General features: G+C 38.7%; 1 protein-coding gene across 6 annotated transcripts in view; it reads right to left on the bottom strand.

The window, feature by feature from the left end:
* The window catches only part of RAPGEF4 (Rap guanine nucleotide exchange factor 4), a 150469-nt gene that overhangs the window by 55929 nt on the left and 75154 nt on the right, over positions 1–19386 (bottom strand). For 5 of the 6 annotated variants that reach the window (XM_057423637.1, XM_057423638.1, XM_057423640.1 and 2 more), the window contains 2 exons: positions 625–678; positions 219–325 (listed from right to left, as the gene is read on the bottom strand). In XM_057423637.1, the coding sequence (XP_057279620.1) occupies positions 219–325; positions 625–678 (161 nt within the window). The remainder of the gene's footprint in view (positions 1–218; positions 326–624; positions 679–19386) is intronic. The other variant, XM_057423639.1, reaches the window with a different exon arrangement.

Raw genomic sequence — 19386 nt, 5'->3', positions numbered from 1 at the left:
TGAATGCTCTGTTCACAATCATGGACTCTATTTCCATTCAAATTACTTCAGAAAAGATTTACTAGGCCTATTAAAGACTGCATAATATCCAGACTGAAATAGAATCACAGCATAATTTCAGACCTTTTGAGACCTGCAAGTACAGTAAGGCATAAGTCACAAATCAGAGGATGGCAGGCATAAAAATTCAGAGACCTCTGTACAATCAGCTCACACACCTGTAAGTCTTCAGATGGTATTTACGATCTCTTATCATGTGAGGGGCTCGGGACAGAATTGTATTCCGCAAAACCTTTCCAGCTCTGAGGATCTTTTCTGAAGGAACCTTGGTGATCATGGAGAAAAAAAAAGGGATCAAGACACACAGATTTTAAACATTCTGCAATCTCTACAGTGTCTTCTGCAAAGCAAAACACAAGTTCTCTTTTCCCTAAATTAAAAGCCCTTGTACAGATGCTTATTTTTGCAGGGCAATGTAGCATATGTTCAGGATTTTAAGTCTCACAGATTTATCACATCTAACAGAAAGCATCACTTCAGCTGATATGCATCACACTGTTGGAAATAGGAGTTATTTTCATTTGTCTAGCGGCCTGGCTCTACAGCACACCTATGTCCTATTACCTGTGTAATGGTTTTAGTAGAACGATGTGGGATGTGAGGTTCAATAAGAGGTGTCTGAAAAATAAAATGAAACGAAATATATTTTTAAAGGTTGAGCAGTAAAATAAAATAAAGGCTAAAATAAAAAACTGAACAAAGAAGCTGTAAAAACAAAGAATAATATGTAAGTCCAAGCTCTGCCCAGGGAATGCGAGTAGAAAAAGCTCTCTGAAGACATTCTAAAGACAAACTTGGCTTTTAATGCTCAGCAAATTAAAACAGTGGCAATGACATGTGAAGATGAATAACAAATACATGTTATACTTTATAAATTACTAATGAAGTATGCAGTGGCCAAACATCACACCAGATCTAAGGCTACACAGGCATTGCTAGCTCTCAACCCACAGTGGGCATAAGAACATTCCACCACACATGGCTGCCTCTGCCATTCAGTCTCCTACCATGGAAACTCCTTCCTCCTTCAGCACCTTTTTCTATTCAGCCCCCTTCTACGTTACAGCATAGCACAAGAACCACGAATGAAGGAAGAGCTCTGCTGCCGCTGTCTTTTCTAAACAATCATCTGGCCTAGCTGGCAACCCCTTTGTAGCCACTCTCTGAAACCCAAGAGCATGCAGGCCACTCACAGAGACCTGGGCAAGGACTTTCACAGAGGGACTGGTGAAGAAAATATAAAAGAGTAAAGCAGGTGACTTGGTTCTCCAAAGTGAAGAGTGAAAGGGAATATTACCAGGGCTCTACAAGAGAGCAGCAGAGAACGGGGTGAGAGAAATGGGAAAACACGCACCTAATGAACAGGTGAAAGGAGAGGGGAAACAGGAAGCACCTGGAACAGCACAGAGGAAAAAGGAAAGCCGAGGCTTAAAGGACAGTAGAAATGGAGGCGAAGAACAAAACTGAACAGCCACCTCAGTGACTGGAAGTTGTTTTGCTTTGTAGGGACTGGTACTTCACAGCATAGACCAAATTTACTTTTAGTGTGAAATGCCAGGAGACATGACATGAGGGCTGAATTTGGCTGGTGTTCTGGACTTGCTGACAAGACAGATCATGCCAATCACACGGGTGTCCCACAAGGGCAAGACCTTGCACTTCAGCCCATTGCAGCCACGGTTCCCTTACACCCATACAGTAAAAGCAGGACAGGAAGGCTGGAAACATGGTGAAACACATGCCATGTTACTGCTGCATTACCAGGTATCAGTTTTCTTAGGCTGGGTATCTGTTCATTAGCTCCCACAAGTTTTTAATGGTGTGACAAAGTCCTTGTGGTAATCAAACAGTGCTAGCAGCTACAAATGTACCAGGAGACTATAGGTCAGCCAGGAAGGGGAAAATGAGGGAAGCACATGATGGAAATCAATAAAGATAAGATAATATTAACAGAGAAGCCTGTATAGCAGAAACAACACAAATGGGTTTTTATTTTTACTCATACCTCATAAGAAGTCTCTGAAAAGGCAAATCAATACAATTAAATTGGGATTCCTGATTTTTCTCATTAATAAGCCAACAATTTTTTGAAGACTCATTTAAGTTATAAACCTTTCTGTCCCACCAGAAGGGCAGTGTTACATCCCTTGATATTTCTCAGTTTCTGCAACTGTGTGGAGCGTGCTTTAGACAGTCTACGTTTGCAGTTAAAGCATGCTAAGAATAGCAAGAATCTTTTGAAAGATGCCTCTAATGAAACAAAACCATCGAATAACAGTTTCAGGCAGGTATATAAATAATGAAGTCAGTGATATCACTCAGAATATTAATTTTTCTTCCATTTTCTTTTAAAATGATTTCAAGTCTTCATCAAGTTCAATGAGACTGAAGGTAAATATACACTTATATGCTTGGCTAAATTGGCACAGAGGTCATGATGAAAATTATTTTTAAATTCTTCATTCTTAAAATATAATATTTTAGATCAATAAAGCTCAATATATTCAATCCATCTTCCAAATTTTAACTCCAGTTAGGAATATATTTCAAAGGAGAGATAAAATGTGTAAGACAAAAAATACGAGACTTTTACAGCAATAGGCTAGTGAAAATGAATGCACATTTTTTGTCTTTAGAGTTTCCATTAAGCTCCAACAAAAATGCATAAAACTAATAGGTGAGAAAAATTGTCAATAAATCTCCAACCTAATCAAAACAGAATAAAAGAGAGCATTTAGAAGAAATCTGATTTAATCCAGAAGTACAGAAAAAACCCAAGGTAAAAGCTAAGACACAGCACAAGAATGCACAGAAAGCAGCAGGAAAGCTGCTTGTTCACTTTCATTTGATCTTGACCAATATAGAATGATCAGCTGCAAAGACAGAAGGTAACTTGGGTTAGGGTGATCATGAATTGATCCAGTGTCAGAACTTCAGAGGAGGAAGTAAGAACATCAAAGTAGAAACAATGGACTAGGAAGAAAACTTTCATTAAAGCCTGAACACTGATAGCTGAATTCCTGAAGCAGGTCATGGGAGAGCACATGTAAGGTAAAAGGAGTTAAAGAAAGCTGGTAAGTTACTTAAAGAAACAATACTAACCAGACATACAATATATACTAGAGGAACAAAAGATATTCCACAAGTTCATGAGTAGTAATACAAATAAAACAAGAAGTGTTGATCTGCTGTTCAACAGAGGAAAATGTATTGACAGATAATTCAAGAAGGCCAGAAACCGTTGGTTTATTTTTTGTACCAGTGTTCATTAGTGATACATGGATTGACTTAGAAAGATTAGTGGCAGAGAAACAGCTAATATCCTAAGTAACAGAGTGACAGGAGTAAAATCTAAGCATGAAGAGAAAAAAGAAGGATGAGTATTAAACTAGCTATGAGTTAAATTTGCTATTTTCAGTTTGGCTGGGCTTGTAGAATTTCATGCAGGAACTTGAAAAGTTTGAAGGAACTTAAAGAGGGCTGCAGCCATCTTGGAACCATCAGCAGCCATCTCTGACAACTCACTGGGACTAAGGAAGGCAGCAAAACCCAGAAATATGGGAAAAGAAGGAGCTGAAAAAATATAGACATATTAGCTTAACTTGTCTTCCTAGAAAAAGCCCATTTGTAAGTGCCTGGAAAAGAACAGGAGGATCAGTCACACATGATGTATATTAACAAAGAACAAATCATGCCACACTGACTTAATTTTTTTCCCATGACCAGGTTGCAACACTGGTAGATTAAGGAAGGAAAAGTAGATTTGCAAACCCTTTACTTTAGTAAGACTGCCTCATAAAATGCTCTCTTCTGCAAAGGGAAGATTAAATTCTTACAAAATAGGTGCAAAGCCAGTTGGAAAAGTACATTTTTAAAGCAATTATCTGTGAAGCAAAGCCAAGCTGGCACTAATGCCAGAGCATTAGCAGCATTCTCAAGAATATATCCCATCGGATAACATTAAATATTAACAGGGGATGAAGTAGGATGTACACTGATTCTGAAGGAGATTTCAGGATGGAAGGGACTGCACATACACTGGAGAGTGAGGTTAAAATCTGATACAGTTCGGACATTGGTCTGGAAAAAACAGTGCTGTTATGCAGTTACACTGAAAAAGAAGGTTCATAATAGATATTAAACAGAACTGAGTAAGCAATGCCACACTTGTGTGAAAGCAACAAACACTGTACTGGGATGTAATAAGAGATTAGATATATAATGCACCTCTGCTTTAGTCATCCTAGATGAGACCTAAGCTAAAGCACTGTGTCCCACTTCAAGAGCATCTAAACCAACAGAAGAGCAACAAGAATAGTCAGAAAGCGCAACACAAATAATCAAAGTTGTTCAGCTAAGGAAAAGGCAAGTCTTAGTAGAAGTGTGATTAAAAAGTCTTCAGATTTAAAAGGCCTTTGAAAAGAAGAAAGAAGTGACCTAGTCCACCGGTGCAGACTTCAGGAAATAGTTTCAGTGGGGGTAAGAAAGATTCAGCTTAGGCATCGGTGAAGCTTTTCTAATGGTGTGAACAGTGGATACTGGCACAGATTGCCAGAGAGGAGTGGTTCCTCCATCTCCAGAGGCTTGGGAAGATAGGTTAAGGTATCTGTCAGGAGAGACACAGCTACAGTGAATTGTGCATGTGGCATGTGGCTCAGGGATGAACTAGAGGCTTTCCTGAAGTACTTTTTAGCCTCACTACATGGCACAGTGCAATTTTTGATGACAACTTTACATGCCTAAAATAAGTTCAACCACAAGGTGGTGCTTGAAGAGATCGAACAGCAATAACTGAGGAACAACGTCCTTGCCATCCAAAAGTTCTGCCCAGAAAGAGTCCCCTCAAAGTTACTGCCTTTCAAAGCTACTGCAGTGAACTCTGGCTGCACTAGCGATGAGCTGAAATACAACAAATGGACAAGGCTTGGACTGAGTTTGCTACAAAAAGGCAAGTCATGCTTCAAAGGCAGAGAAATATAACATCAGCTAGTTAATAGGAGACACAGTGTTCTAGCAAGAACTTCCCATCAGATAAAAAATGGATTATGTAAGGAATTGTATTTCAGGATAATAGTCACGACTTGGCTGAAGACCAAGAAATGTTTTGAAAGTCTTTCCAGTCTTGAATCACCCATTAGAGGATACTTAGAAAGCACTTAGGAAAAAGAAGTAGCTTTCCCTACAAAACAGCAGAGAGTGAGCAAAGTGTTTAATTACCTTCCTAACACATTCTGGTATCTTTGAAGAATTAATGTGACTAAAGTACATACATGTTGCACAGAGCTGTATGACTTGATGATCACATTTTACAGGACATCTGGATAAGGGAAAAGTTACCGTGTGAAGAGCTCAAATACACAAGCCAAGTTTACAAATTATTACCCATCTCCTGGCCCACAGCAGTGACAAGTGTACCTGCTCTCAATTTTCCGTCAGTGTGAGATAAAGCAACACAGTAGTACCAACACAGCAGATTGAGTTTTAGCTACTTCATGCCCTTTTCCAGTGCGCACACAGTTTACTATGATCTGCTAATTCCCCCTGTATGTATGGGTGCATATGGATCTGGAAGGTAGAGAAGGGAAAAATACAGGTGTTTGATAGGGGGAAGAAGAAAATGATAATGAGAAACTGCAACAAAATGGCTTTCAAGCGTTAACACTAACAAAATCCATATCTGTACCTTTATGGAATCACATTTGAGCCATTCAAACAAACCCTTCATGAAGCCAATCACAAAACTGCCTATTTAAATTGGGGTGAAGCAGAGAAAGTAACAATTTTAGCCTCCATTTGTTTGAAGATTCAAATATTTATGCATGAGAACAATGCCACAGATTTAAATAGGACTATTCATGTATATAATTTCATGCACACATTTAATCTTTGGAGAAATAGGTCTTAGATTTCAAACTATAGGGCGAGAGCTGCCTTTATTTCTGTGCTTCTTACATCACCGAGCAAGCCATATGCAAACAAATAAATAATATAATGAACAACGATAATAAAGAGCTAACATGAGGTCTGTATTTGTCAAGTTATTTGAATCGGTTAAATAAAAACCAAGAACATATCTTATAAAAATACATTTTTCTATTCCCCTTGTTAAATAACTGTAAAGGGATGTTTCTTCTGAGCCTTTACATATTAATGAATGCTTCAGATCTACAGAATCAAATTATGGAGGGGACCTAATTTACTACTCTCAAATGTTAGCATAGCAGATGTGTATTGCAAAGAACTAAGAAGAAATAAAACTAAACCAAAGGAATCATATTTTTCCCATGACCTCGTGTAGCTCATCTCCGAACAAAGAACAAGTTTTGGTGTTTACTGGAGTTAAGCATGGCATTTGAAGTTACCTGGGTGATTAAAAAAAACTGTGCACTACTGTCCATCCCTTTATTTCTAACTGAGACGCTGAAAAGAATTGCAAGTGACTTGTGCTTTCCTGCTGGCTGGCAGGGAATCCAGAAGAAACAAAGGACAAAAGATGGCAGCAGCAACAGCCACATCACTAAGAAATCTGTTTGTTTTACATCTTCAGTATTTACTGCTATTGGTGATTTAAGGCCTAATCCAAATCCCACTGAAATCACTGGCTAGTCCTTAATCGACTCAACGGGTTTTGGGTCAGGCCCATTGCATTTGATTCCCTTTTGTATTTCAGAAAACTGAGCATCTTCAGTTCTTAATGATCCAAATGACTTCTTATGACTGCCATTTATGACTGACATGCTTGAATATCCTTGTATACATCTCCTGAAAGGCTATCAGTGCCCTACCTTGTTCACACAGGAGGAAATAAAACATACAAAAATCATTCCCACAACATTGGTGGAAGTATAGCCAGTCAGTAAGATATAGCTGACAATTAGCGGAAGTCCCCACAGCCCTCCCCCACACAACACCTCCTCTTTCTATTCTTACCATCCCTTTTCAAATCCATACATCCATTTCAAAAGTTGCCTGGTTTTGGCAGTATGTCATCTACCTAAGCTACATCAGACCAAAGGCATAGATAGGAATTGCAAAGATAAGAGCTTCTTTAGAGAGAAAGAGCATACCTATTCAGACTGCACCAACCTCTGCTAGGATGCTGAAGGTAAAACAATACACTTAGTGAATGCAGTTTGCTGAAATGCATCTCAGAAGCAGCTGGCCAAAGATACTGTCATAAGAAAAGATCATTTGAAAATCATTTTTGACAACATTTGAAGGAAGATGTAACCAATATTGTGGGTATTTCTTTGCTCTGATATCCTGTGCTGGATCTCTGGAGCAGCATTATGCAGAACATGCTGATCACAACTCGTCATCAGAAAACAACCTATGTCATGACCTCTAACAAACCCAGGAGGGTGCACAGTCAGTAAGAAACCCTGACACACATTCCCTGCCGTAGGGACTCCTGATGGCTGGGACACGCTACCAGGATTGAGCTCTGTCCAACCCAGACCACAGTTGTTATCTATAGGGAGACTTCACCATGCTCCTCCAGAAGACAAAAAAAGTGGAAATAGAAATACAATCATCATTACCATGCTGGAACCATTTCAGTCACCTCTTCACTATCTTCTCATAAATACATGTAGCATCTGAGATATCCAACCTGTGCTCCCTAGCACACTGCACAAGACATCCCTGGCAGCCAAAGAGCAAAGTGCCTGCTCACTCCTAAGTGGAAAAGTCCAAAACTGGCAGGGACTGACCTCATGCCAGGCCTGTAGGTGACTTAACAACACTTTGCAATTAACAAAGGACAAATTACCCAGAAAGAGCGCTTGTTTCTGCTCTTCATCTATGATTACCAAACAATGAAAGTATTTAAAAAACCTGCAACCAGTCTAGATAGTGTAAACTGTATTACCAAAGCATCTTCAAACCACCCATGATTACAAAAGACAAACGCACAGTTTCTTGAGAAATACCCATAAACAGCAAAAGTGAGAAGCAGGGCAAGGTACGAATAGAGGAATGCACAGACACAAGGATATTTGCAACATCAGAGAACTTCCACAGAAAGAGGAATTAATCACATTTTTAAAATCATAGGAGTTCCATAAGATACAGCTCCTGCAGTCTAAATACCCATATATTTAGCTAACTACAAACTAACTAAACTGAGCAAAATAGACTAGCAGAAATTGTCAGGACCAGTGGTTATGACAGCTCAGTTTTATTATTTTTTTTCTGACTGCATGACCTTGCACAAATCATGCAATCACACTGTGTTTCATTTTCTCCTTTTTGGAGAGAGAAATACTAATAATTTCTACCTTTGTAAAATGCTTTGAATACTGTCAGCAAATGGGCTACTATCAAAATATTCAGAGTAATGATGACTGTTTCAAAATCTGTAGTCTTTAGATGGAATACAGTGTGAAGACTAAGTTGCATTTTAAAATCCATTCTAAAATTGCTTTTCTTCAGTACTTCATGTAGTAATAGTATAAACAGGAAAATGTGTCCCTTTAAATTCTCAAATACAATCAGTGTAGCAAATTTATTTTAGGAAGTTAAATTGAAATTGCATTATTAACACTTCTACGATATTTTTTGACAAAGTGTAAATGTCCATCCTTTTAACGCAAAATGATTCAGCCATTACCAAAAATGATACTTCACTGTGAATGTCAAAGGGAAAAAGAATGTTGAAACAGACTATGACCAGTGCACAAAAAAACCCAGAACATGGCTAATGATGTCTTATTTTCCTGTCATTTTTCTGCTTCCCTGCTACAATGAAACAGCTGCTATAACTACACTGCATGCATTGAATAAAATGTCAGGAAATGCTAACTGCGCTGTGAGCATTCCCGATATTCTGATAGAGGTGTGACTACAGTTGTCATACGGAATCTCAAGCCAGCATTGTTACAGATTTCTCTGCTGCTGCAAATTTTTTTACCTATAAAAGAACAAAGCATTTTTTTCATTATCTCTCATGAGAATTACTGGTTTCTTGGTATCCATGGCTTTAATAGCATGTGAACCTGAAAATACTCACTCCTTGAGAAACAAACTATAACGATGCAGATGTGAAATTATGATAAGTACTAGGCAGCAAGGTTACTGCTTTTAAGAACTGCTCCTCACCCATACTGTAAGTACACAGTAACTATTCAAAAGACAAACTGAAGGGAAGTTAAAGACTAATGAGCTTCTGAAGGATTTATTTCACTTGTTTCCAGACACCTTTATAACTTCTGCACACATGGATGGGCTCTCCTATGCTTTGATTACACCCACATGCCAGAACTGCCCTCTGAGAACTAGGTGATGAAATTTTAGATGAAGTTGTTTCATGATAAATGTAAGGGTGACAAAAACTGGATGGAGTGGGAATTAGGGGGTGAAATTGTGAGCCTATTAAAATCTATGGTGAAACTCTTTAGTATAGTCAAAACACCATTCAAGTAAGTGAAGAGAACCACTGCCTCCTGATTGATAACAGTGCAGGTATTGCGTGACCCCAGCTAGTGATTCCATCTCTGACTGTTTCAACTTCTCCATCTGTAAAATGGGGACTACAGTATCTACTCCCATCTCTGACAAGTGACAAGAATGAGCAAGCAACTGAAAACACTGTTGAATGCTGCAACTGAAATCCTGGAAGTCTAGTGCCTACAAATTCATTCCGAGCATTTTATAATGATTTATAACACAGAAAGGAAAAGTCGTCAAAGTGAGTCAAGACTAGAGGGCATTGCAGGTTACCTCCTGAATTCCCTGGGGATGGCAGCAACAAGGTAGTCGCTGGCAAGCAGGGAAAAGAAGTTAATTTAAACCTGGTTTATGTCTCTTTGGGTGATTCCACATTCCTTCTTCTCTAGGTTCAGGACAGTACATTGTGTGAGCATACATGAAATGAAGAAGCATTGAAGGAGTGCAGCGCATCTGCCTCAGATTCCAGCTTCCCTGTCTACTCCTTGTTCTTTCTGTCAGTCGTTTTTTACTAGAAATGAAACTGAGAAAGAATACTCTAACAATATCCAGAGCAAAACTTTGTTATCCTGCTTCGTGGAAGGAAATTTTTAGTGATCCATATTGATGTTCTCCAACTACATAGAACATATTTGCTACAAAAAAATGTAAATGTTTTTTTCCTCTAGTATATGAAAGCAAACATAGGAAAGAAATACCACACTGATAGCTAGACCAGAACACATTTTGAAAAAGCACATTCTGCTCTCAGCCAACTATTTCTTTACTTCAGCAGCTTTAAGTCTTCTGTCATGAACATAAAAACCACTCAAGCACTTCTGTCTAATTTACATATTTGTGCGTCAGTGGAAAAGACAAGCATTCTGCTCCTGGCAAATATCCACAAAACAACCCTCTTATCTTCCTTAAAACTTCTATTTCCCATGATGTCTACAAAAAAGCTTGTCAAAGTGGAGGGTGCTGATATGCTGAGCCCGCTACCTACCCTGTTGCATCCAAGTTTCTCAGACTGTGTAGTTTATCTATCCTGTGGTTTTCAAAACTGGACTGTAGCCTTCTTCCTAGTGCTTCTGATGCAAGATGCAGCTCCTGTCCCTGACTGTGATGCATTAGCACCACCACAGCTCTGCTAACCACAGTGAACCTTCACAGCCAGACAGATCTAACCAAAACAGAAGGGACCTGGCCACATGAGACAACATGCGCCTTCTGAAGACAACTCATCAACCTCATTACTCCCTCCTGCTATGAGGGCACATCATTATCTGACTCAGTAATGGGTAAAGCAAATAAAAAATAAATTCAGGGGGAAAATACTGGCTATGAAGGGTAAGGGCTTTTCTTTTTCTTTTACAGTAAAGTCCAGTTGTAGTCTCACACATTTAACTAGCTTAAAATGAAACTCATAACTGTTGCATTAATCAGTTAATTCAGTGTTATTCAGATACTTCAGTGGCAGTAACTGTATTGACTGAAAACATACAAAGGCATTTGGAATCAAATTATTAGATCTGAATGACATGGATTAAAATGCTGGTTTTCACATTAATTCTGTAATGTGATGGAAACAATCAGTACATAAAATGCAAACATTGAGTTAATGTACATCTGTGTGAACAGTGGGTATTCCCCAAGAAAAGAGTAAAAGAATAATATTATTAATTCCTGGAAATCTGAACAAAATTTAATTAGATTAGAAAATAGTAAATATTTGTAAATTTGCTCCTTCCCTCCTCCTAACTTCCTACAGGGCTTGCAGCCACCTAAGTAGCTACCATTTAAACCAGGTCTGTTCACATTTATTCTTATTGTTTCGAATTTCACCTCATCTTCCCTGATAACTAGTGAGGGACAGACATTTCTAAACATATTCTGAACTGCTTTTGTTGCTAAATGAATCTTTACTGCAACTTGAGAACAAATAGGCTCCACAAATGCAGACAGACAACTGCAATAATTAACCCAGGACTGATAGTGAGAGGCAGAATTACTCTACCTGACATTTTCCCTAGCTAGCTACATCTCTTTACATCCCAATTCACCATAGTATGCTTCTGAAAGAGATGACCTCTTTTTACCTCTCTCAGTATGTAGCCGAAGATGTGTAAATTCTGTGATGTCTGGCTTTTAGGGATATCACAGAACCAGCCCTGTCCTTGTGAAATGGAAAGGGACCTATTGCATGTGTTTTGTAATTTATCCTCTTTCTCCTATCTGTCTTTAATGTTAGCGTTAATTTTCACATCATCGCTAAAAATATTGCTTCATCCAGCTGAAATTCTGTCCCTGCCATCTGTCAAGCACTCTCCCCCTTTTTAAACATAAGCTCAAAATCTCCTTTGGCTTAACCAATTCCTCAGTGACTCTTTGTGGGCTGTATAAAGAATAAGGACTGTTGCACCATGTTAAGTCAATCACAATGTGAAAATGTTTGCTGTTCCAGAGAAGTTTAAATACTGTAATCCAAACCATCTTGCCTGGAAATACTGAATGTGTTCCCAGCTAAACGGTGTTAAAAAACTTCACCATTTGCTGAAGTAGATTTTTTTCTTAGGAATCTTCAGCTTCTACATGACAGTTGGTCTAGCAGACTGCCCTGGGGAAAGGCAGATGCATCCTCCCCGGAAGAATTTATGGTACAATGTAGTCCAATACTATCGCAGATTGTCCTGTGCCCATACTGCCACCAGGCCACACAGAAATTTCTGGGTAGCAATCCTGGTTCTCTACCCCAAACCTCATAGCAGAAAAGCCAGACAAAAAGCAAAAGACAGCATCTCAAGAACACTGACTTTAGCACTGAAGAAACTGAACAGACTAAGCAGCATTCAGGAGCTCTAGCAAGGCAACCTCCTGGTTTTCTTCTTCCTCCTTCTCCCAGTTTGCACCAGTATGCCAGGAAGACAAGAGAGCCATTCGGTTACACAGGCCTAGGACTGCCTTTGAGCAGTGGCTAGTATAAGGAAAGTCAAAAACCTTACTGCTACAGTTTTGTCAATGCAGGTTTTTCCAGCATTGCCTTGGAATCTGCAGAAGCTAACACTGACACTCAATGGAGCGTGAACTGAGTCAGAGGAAACAAAAGGGGAGAAGGGTGTGTTAGGCTCCTTTATCATGTGGACCCCTACAGTTTTGCCAGTCAAGATAAGGAACCTTGCCCATAATAGGCTTTTCTTCAGTTCATTTCCCAGACTCATTTGGAATAACTGCCAGAACCCAGCAGCCTGGAGACCACAAGCTAAAAATTCCTAGTCCAGACTGGCTCTGAACACAAGACAACTAAAGAGGAGGGAGGGAGAGAGGAACAAATATTTGCTTGGATCTGTATGTGTATACAGCAATAACAGGAATACATCATACAAATCTGTATTTAAACACAGGAGACTGAAATCCCACAGATTCATTTGTGATTTAGCAGTGAATTGCAATAGAGCTGCAATCTGGCCTGACAAAACAATCCCCTGCCAGTTGTCCCTCCGCTTCCCCTACAGCTGATGAGAGCTGGCAGAAATGCCAGGATTGGGGCAGGGGAGAGTCTCAATCTACAGCTGACAGACCTGATAGTGAAGCATGAAAGTTGGACATTTAAGGCTGCAGAAAGTTCACAGCAGTCTAAAACACAACCACTATGGTCCTGAACCCTACATCCAGGCTCTGCCCTGTTGTTTATGCTGGTCCTGGCCAGGAAGCTAATTTTCATCCAAAACAGCAGAAAATTAACCTCTAGATAAAAGGTTTACATGTTTCTGACAGTTCTGCTCCCTTATCACCAGACAAGCAGGAGTGATGAAGGACAGGGTAGGTGTAGATGTGAGGGATGCAGAGGGAAGGCACATTGGAGGGAGGACATGGGGAAGGACAGGCGCCCTACAGTCCCAGTGCAGGTCACAGGAAGCTGCTGTGGAATGACAGCCACAGCCCACATAGTTCTTCCTGGACCCAAATGTGTTCTGCTCTGGGAGCTGATACTTCCGCTATATTCCTATTGCACAGCAACCACTCCTGGTGTCACTGCTGGACCTCATGCGGCTCTAAGGTGGGCTAGGTCAGAAAATAGGTTCACGTGGAAAGCAACCATCTGAGCCACTCTGAAAAAGGCTACAAGGAAAGAATGGCATGACAGAAGCTGTTTCTTGAGCCCCCTCAGATTCATGTATTTGAAGTTAGCTATATTAAAGAGTGAGGATGGACAAAGCAGTACTGTGAGGTTTACAAAGACTTAATCATAATTCTTCCCTGCTCAGCTACTGGGTTGTTCTCTGTCCAGTTTATATTTAAGGTTATTATACAAATTGTTTTTATAATTTCATTTCCTAAGATGAAAACAAATATGGCTGGGTAATCCTAATTAGTGTTATAACTGGTGCTGGAAGTCAGATGATTTTATTTCCCATTTTTATTTTGGAACCTAAATTACATATTCTTTTCATTTCTCTACTAGTCAACTCAGCTATGTGTATTTGTATTTCCTCACTAACTGCTATCTTTAAGACAGCTGCATTACTGATGATAAAGCACACAAAGATCAAACGCATTCACAATCTTGTGCCAAGCTTTCTGCCAGAAGGAAATCTACAAAAAGAATAAATAAAAGTTGTAAACCATAATTTTTTAAATATCTAAGCAGAATTTGCTCCTTAGCCATCACTGGAGATAATGGTTCTAATTACGTTTTCGGCTCTGTTGGTAGATACCGGACATTTTTGTCTTAGCAATTCTAACTCAGAATAGCTCTAAATGAGCACCACAAACCAAACATTTGTTCTGGTGATGCTGCTCCACACGGAGCCAGCATAACAGGCTCCTGCTCTTGACTAGCTAACACAAAAAGAACAAAATCATTGGACAGCTTTTCCCTACTATTAACGTCTCCATTTTTTGTCATCTGTACACAGACAAAAAAAAAAAAAAGAAAAAGATGCTGCGAAGTGATCAGATCAGACATATTGATAACTTCTGACTGACTCAGAACTATAATTGACTTTTTGGAATACCAATTTCCAACATGGATTGTAGGATAGGCAGTCAAAATGCTGTGCAAGAGATTATATGAGTGACAAGAAGGAATCTGATTTTAAGATCCTTGATCCAATTTTTCTGCCAAACTTGAGAAAGTAATTACAAGATTCAAAAAAAAATCATTTTGCTGTTTCAAATGTAACTGCCAAATGTGTTACTTGTATACGCTTGACTTGTCTGAAGACATGAACCTTGAAAAGGACTATCTTTTTCTCAGCATAATTACCCACTCTTTCTGCTTTTCAACTGCAGAGATAAATGGAGCATATGTGCATGTTTTTTATGGGTTGGGACAGAATCACACAGAAGACACAGCCAAGGAGCAAGAGTCATCAAATGTGACTCCACAGTATATATTATCAGACTGCCCTTGCCAGAACTGTCAGGTAAGGCAATATGCTGTTTCCCCAGACAACTGGAACTGAGAGTGATGACCTTATTGAAAGAAGGTCCCACACCTACTTCACAATATTGAGTATTTTGCAAATTACAGTATTTTCTAGAAATTCTTTCATTTTTCTGTTCTTTATTTATGTAACAGTCATATAGCAAGAGGAGTCAGAAAGGAAAAACATCTCTTCCGCCAAATTGTCTTTTCCATGCTACCCCAAGCACTTCTGTAACCCTTTTATGGGGAGAAGGCTAGTCAGGGAGGAGGTAAGTACTTGCTTACTCTGTTACTCTGAAGGAGGCCAACAGTGTGTGTTAGATCCCACCCAAATTACAAGATTAACAAACACACACATCAGGTTTTAATTTGTCTATTGATTTCCAAACTTCTTCCTTCCTCTCCCAGTGTCATTTAAGATTTTCACGCCAAAGACTGATTACAATAAGCTCCTGGAAGACAACTCATTTGGAATGTATGAACACTTATGAATCCCACACCTTACAATGTTCTGAGTAAAGCAGCATCTTTATGACAGTCACTCCATCTTTTCTGTGACTGCAAGCTCTTTTTAACAGGGGCATCCATCCCTCCTTTGTGCCACAGCACCCAGCACAAATAAGAATTGTAGGGCTTTAGGATAAACATAAATTGCAATAAAGACTGACATGAAAATATTTAAAAAAAAAAAAAAGCAAGAGAAGTGGAGAGCACCAAAATAACAACAGTAACTGCTTGAGGGTATTCCTCATTCAGACAAGTACTCTGGAGATCCTACATATTAATACTCAGATGTAAAAATCATGGAATTAAAACCTCATATAGTTTAGCTCTAACATTGACTCGAGTATACGGATTGCTCTGCTGGTAACAGAGGAGGTCTCTTTATCTCTCTCTCTCCCATACTTTTTATTCTCCACCTTTTCATTCCTCCCTCATGAAAAAAACCACACTCTCCTGATTTGGATCTCACAGGTAGTTTCACAATGACTCAGAAAGTCACTGCAGCACTTAAAAGAGGATACAGATGCAGATACACTTTTTCAAGCTTGGTTTTCCATTTTTTATCAAAAAGTGGAATGTTCTGCAGCTGTGACAGGAAAGGGAGGCTGCTTCAGGTGCTGACTACTAACTGTGCTGCTATTGGACACTATTCACTATTTTTCCCATTATTCATCTTCTCTCAGGATAAATGTAGCAATTTGTTTATATTTAAAAAGCAAAATATACCTACATATATTTAATCTTCTGTTGTTATTGCTCTTTGAAAATGAGAGTAAAATTTAAAATAAGACTATTTCTTTAGCATCTGTAAATCGCAAAATTCTGCCCTTTTCTGCAACATTTTAATTCGTCAGAGATCTTACCTCCATCTCTTGCCAATCTCACTATAATTGTAGACAGCTCGATTCATCCTCAGACCTCCCTTAGAATCACCACAATGGAAACTGCTCATTGTAGAAAGAAGAGACCACATTTTTCTTCTTCCAAATTAATGGAAAGGCTTCAAGGGCCAGAGATACTTTAACTTGATCAAGTATGCACCGAAGAGAAATGAAGTTATTTTGACATGCACACTGGTAAATGCATAGCAACCCGGAAAGAAGATTCTGTTCTTTCTCCACAATGCTACACACTCTTACACAGTAAGAGATCAAATGAGAATCACTAATCACATCTGCAGGTTTCATACTGGGACTACTGTGGCTAGATCTGTATTGGTCAGGTTGGAGCTCAATTATATGATTAGATACTGTAGAAGAAAATGTTTCCAGTAGAAACTGCCTTTAGGGTCTCCAGAACTCAGTGTACACAACAAAATCATGGGTCATAGATATTTCACAGATTATCAGATAGCTGAATTGTTTAACAGAAGATGGCATGGTGCAACCTTTTCTTTAAGGCATCACTATTCACACTGACATTTGGAAGGGAAGCCTACAGCTGCATACCATCTCCATATGGCTGGATCTGGAGATAGTGATGTACCAAAACTTCCCCTGGTGGCTCTGCAATAATTTAGTTTATGCAAAGCTTACTTATATAAGCCAACAGACCTACTAACAATATCTTTTTACATTAAAGAGCTCTGATGACATATGAAGGCCTTCACATTTTTTATGATGAAGTTTATTACTAACATACGAAAAATGCATTTTTCACAGACTCCTACGCATCTCACACTCCTGTCTTTGTTATCTCTCCTGCCATATGTTGTCACCATGTGACTCATTGCCAGGGACTGTATGCACAGCCTCTGCACTAGCCAAATTGTTACAGGCTGTGATAATGATTGAACCCTAAGCACTTCCACTTAGAGTGAAATGAAGAACTTTAACAGACCTCTAAGCAAATTATTTTCATATATGTGAAATTGGTGCCAAAATATCAGAGCAGCCCCTAAAAGTAATTGGTACTGTTAGGACTGCATGAAGACATTATTTAAAAATATCTGCACATAGTGCTTTATGCAAACACTTCAAAAAACAGAAAATTAAAGGGAGGGGTTTTTTAACCCTATGCTAACACTGTATAAGAGAACTGACCCTTGCACAGAGCCCAAGAGAGAATAGGAATTATCACCTATCACTGGACAGTTATATAAACCATCCTCATAGAAAATCAATTTTGTTGTAGCAGTTTTCATGTGACTATTGGAGAGGTTACTTCCAGACAAACACCTTGTCATTGCACCTTGCTAGGACACTGCTTTCTTTTCTGCTTGCGCTCTCTGTTCATTCTGTTCATTCTTTCTTGTAGGCTCACATGTTCATGAGCGTGTGAAACATTTCCCTTAGCAGTCTAATAACGCTCCATCAAAGTCCACATTTGACAATCTACTGAATACGTTAAGAGATAAGCTTTCTCCTCGGTCATCTGGGAAAAGTAAATTGAAATATAAGGAAATCAGAAGTAAAATTATTGTGATTATTGCTGTTTATGGTGAATGAACATGATTATTACTGGTGTCTTGTGTGGTCTCTTCAAGACTGCATCTAGTGAATTGTAATTTCCTCTTTACAAACAGTATACTTTCAAATACCCAGAGCTATACTTAAGTGCTTGAAAATTGAAATAAATGAATATTCATTTGCCTGGCAATGTTGAAACTTGCAATATTTGGAGGATTAACACGTAGATTATGTCCTTCTCTGTCAACTGATTTTTTTTTTATATAATTTTAATAAATGCATTTAGAATTGACAAAATAGCAAATCATGCTTTCACAATTGCTCCAATTATTTAAATGCATAAATGCCAGCACAGCACCTAAGTCTTATTGAAAATTCAGTAAAGAAAAGTAATTTACATTTTATCACATCAAATTAACCAGAGAAAATGATGGATGGATGAAAAGGTGACTTTCAGGAGTATTTCAACATATCCTATAGCAGTTTTGCTATACAAAATACCTTCAAATAAATCACTTCCAATAAGCTAGAGGATTTGGAGTCATTATATGAAAAACATAAGGGGGATGTTTCAGCTGGCAAGCTTCACTGACTCGATTTACGTGTTTCTCCAATCTTAATCCGTGCACTAGGGGGAGCTCCTGCAACTCTCTATCACAATAGAAACCAGAGGACAGCATTGGGAACATTACGGAAATAAAGCATGAGAGAGATTTCAGAAAAAAGACATATTCTTCTGCCACTAGCAAGAATGACTGTATGAATTAGCACAACTTAATCTGCTTATATCTTCTGTGCTCGGTATGGCTTCCTCAGCACAAAGGAGATGAAGAATCACTTTCCCCCTTTTGGGATGCACGCTTCCAATGAAAAAGGCACGAATTTATGTAGGTTTTAAACAGTCGCAGAGATCAAGTTGTACAAAAACAAAGCTAGCATAGTTTTGATATGTGATGTAATTTTAATGGAGTGTGTCACAGGAAAAATATATGTGAGCAAAGTTATCAGGCTGTACCATAATAAACACAAAGAACTGAAGTCTGTACCGTAACAAACATAGGTTAAGAGGACCTCATTAACACTGCTCAGTCAGCCGCCATTATTGAAATATTCTGCTTTTGAGCACTTAATTTTTCAGCCTTCCTTTCAAGTTGATTTGTGTGTGTGTGTGTAGTTTCTTGAAGATGTGTTGTTGGGGTTTTTTTTAGGAAACTGCAATATGGAGATTCCATTATGAAAAACAATGTAAAACTTCAGCTAGGATCATTAGCAGGGTTAGGATGCTTTGACTATCAACTACTTGAATAAATACAATAATTGTTATTAATTACGGTTATCTATTTTTCTATGGTCTTTGGCATAGCACCCACATGCAAAGGAGTTTTGGACGTCTACTAACAGAAAAAAAGTATTTAGCACCGCATTCCATAACAGAATGGAGATTCATGCTCTTGATGGGTTGGTTTGTCCTCTGTTCTTTCCCATATTCATTCCTGTGACTCTCTAATTCATTTCTGCAATGCCCTCTTCTTTAAAGTGATCATGTATCTCACGTCTCCA

Source organism: Pezoporus wallicus, unplaced genomic scaffold, assembly GCF_028554395.1.
Source record: "Pezoporus wallicus isolate ANWC-B61680 ecotype Strahan unplaced genomic scaffold, APGP_CSIRO_Pwel_v1 contig_1181, whole genome shotgun sequence".
Taxonomy (NCBI): domain Eukaryota; kingdom Metazoa; phylum Chordata; class Aves; order Psittaciformes; family Psittacidae; genus Pezoporus; species Pezoporus wallicus.
Note: the sequence above shows the minus strand (reverse complement) of the source record. Positions and strands in the feature narration are given on the sequence as shown.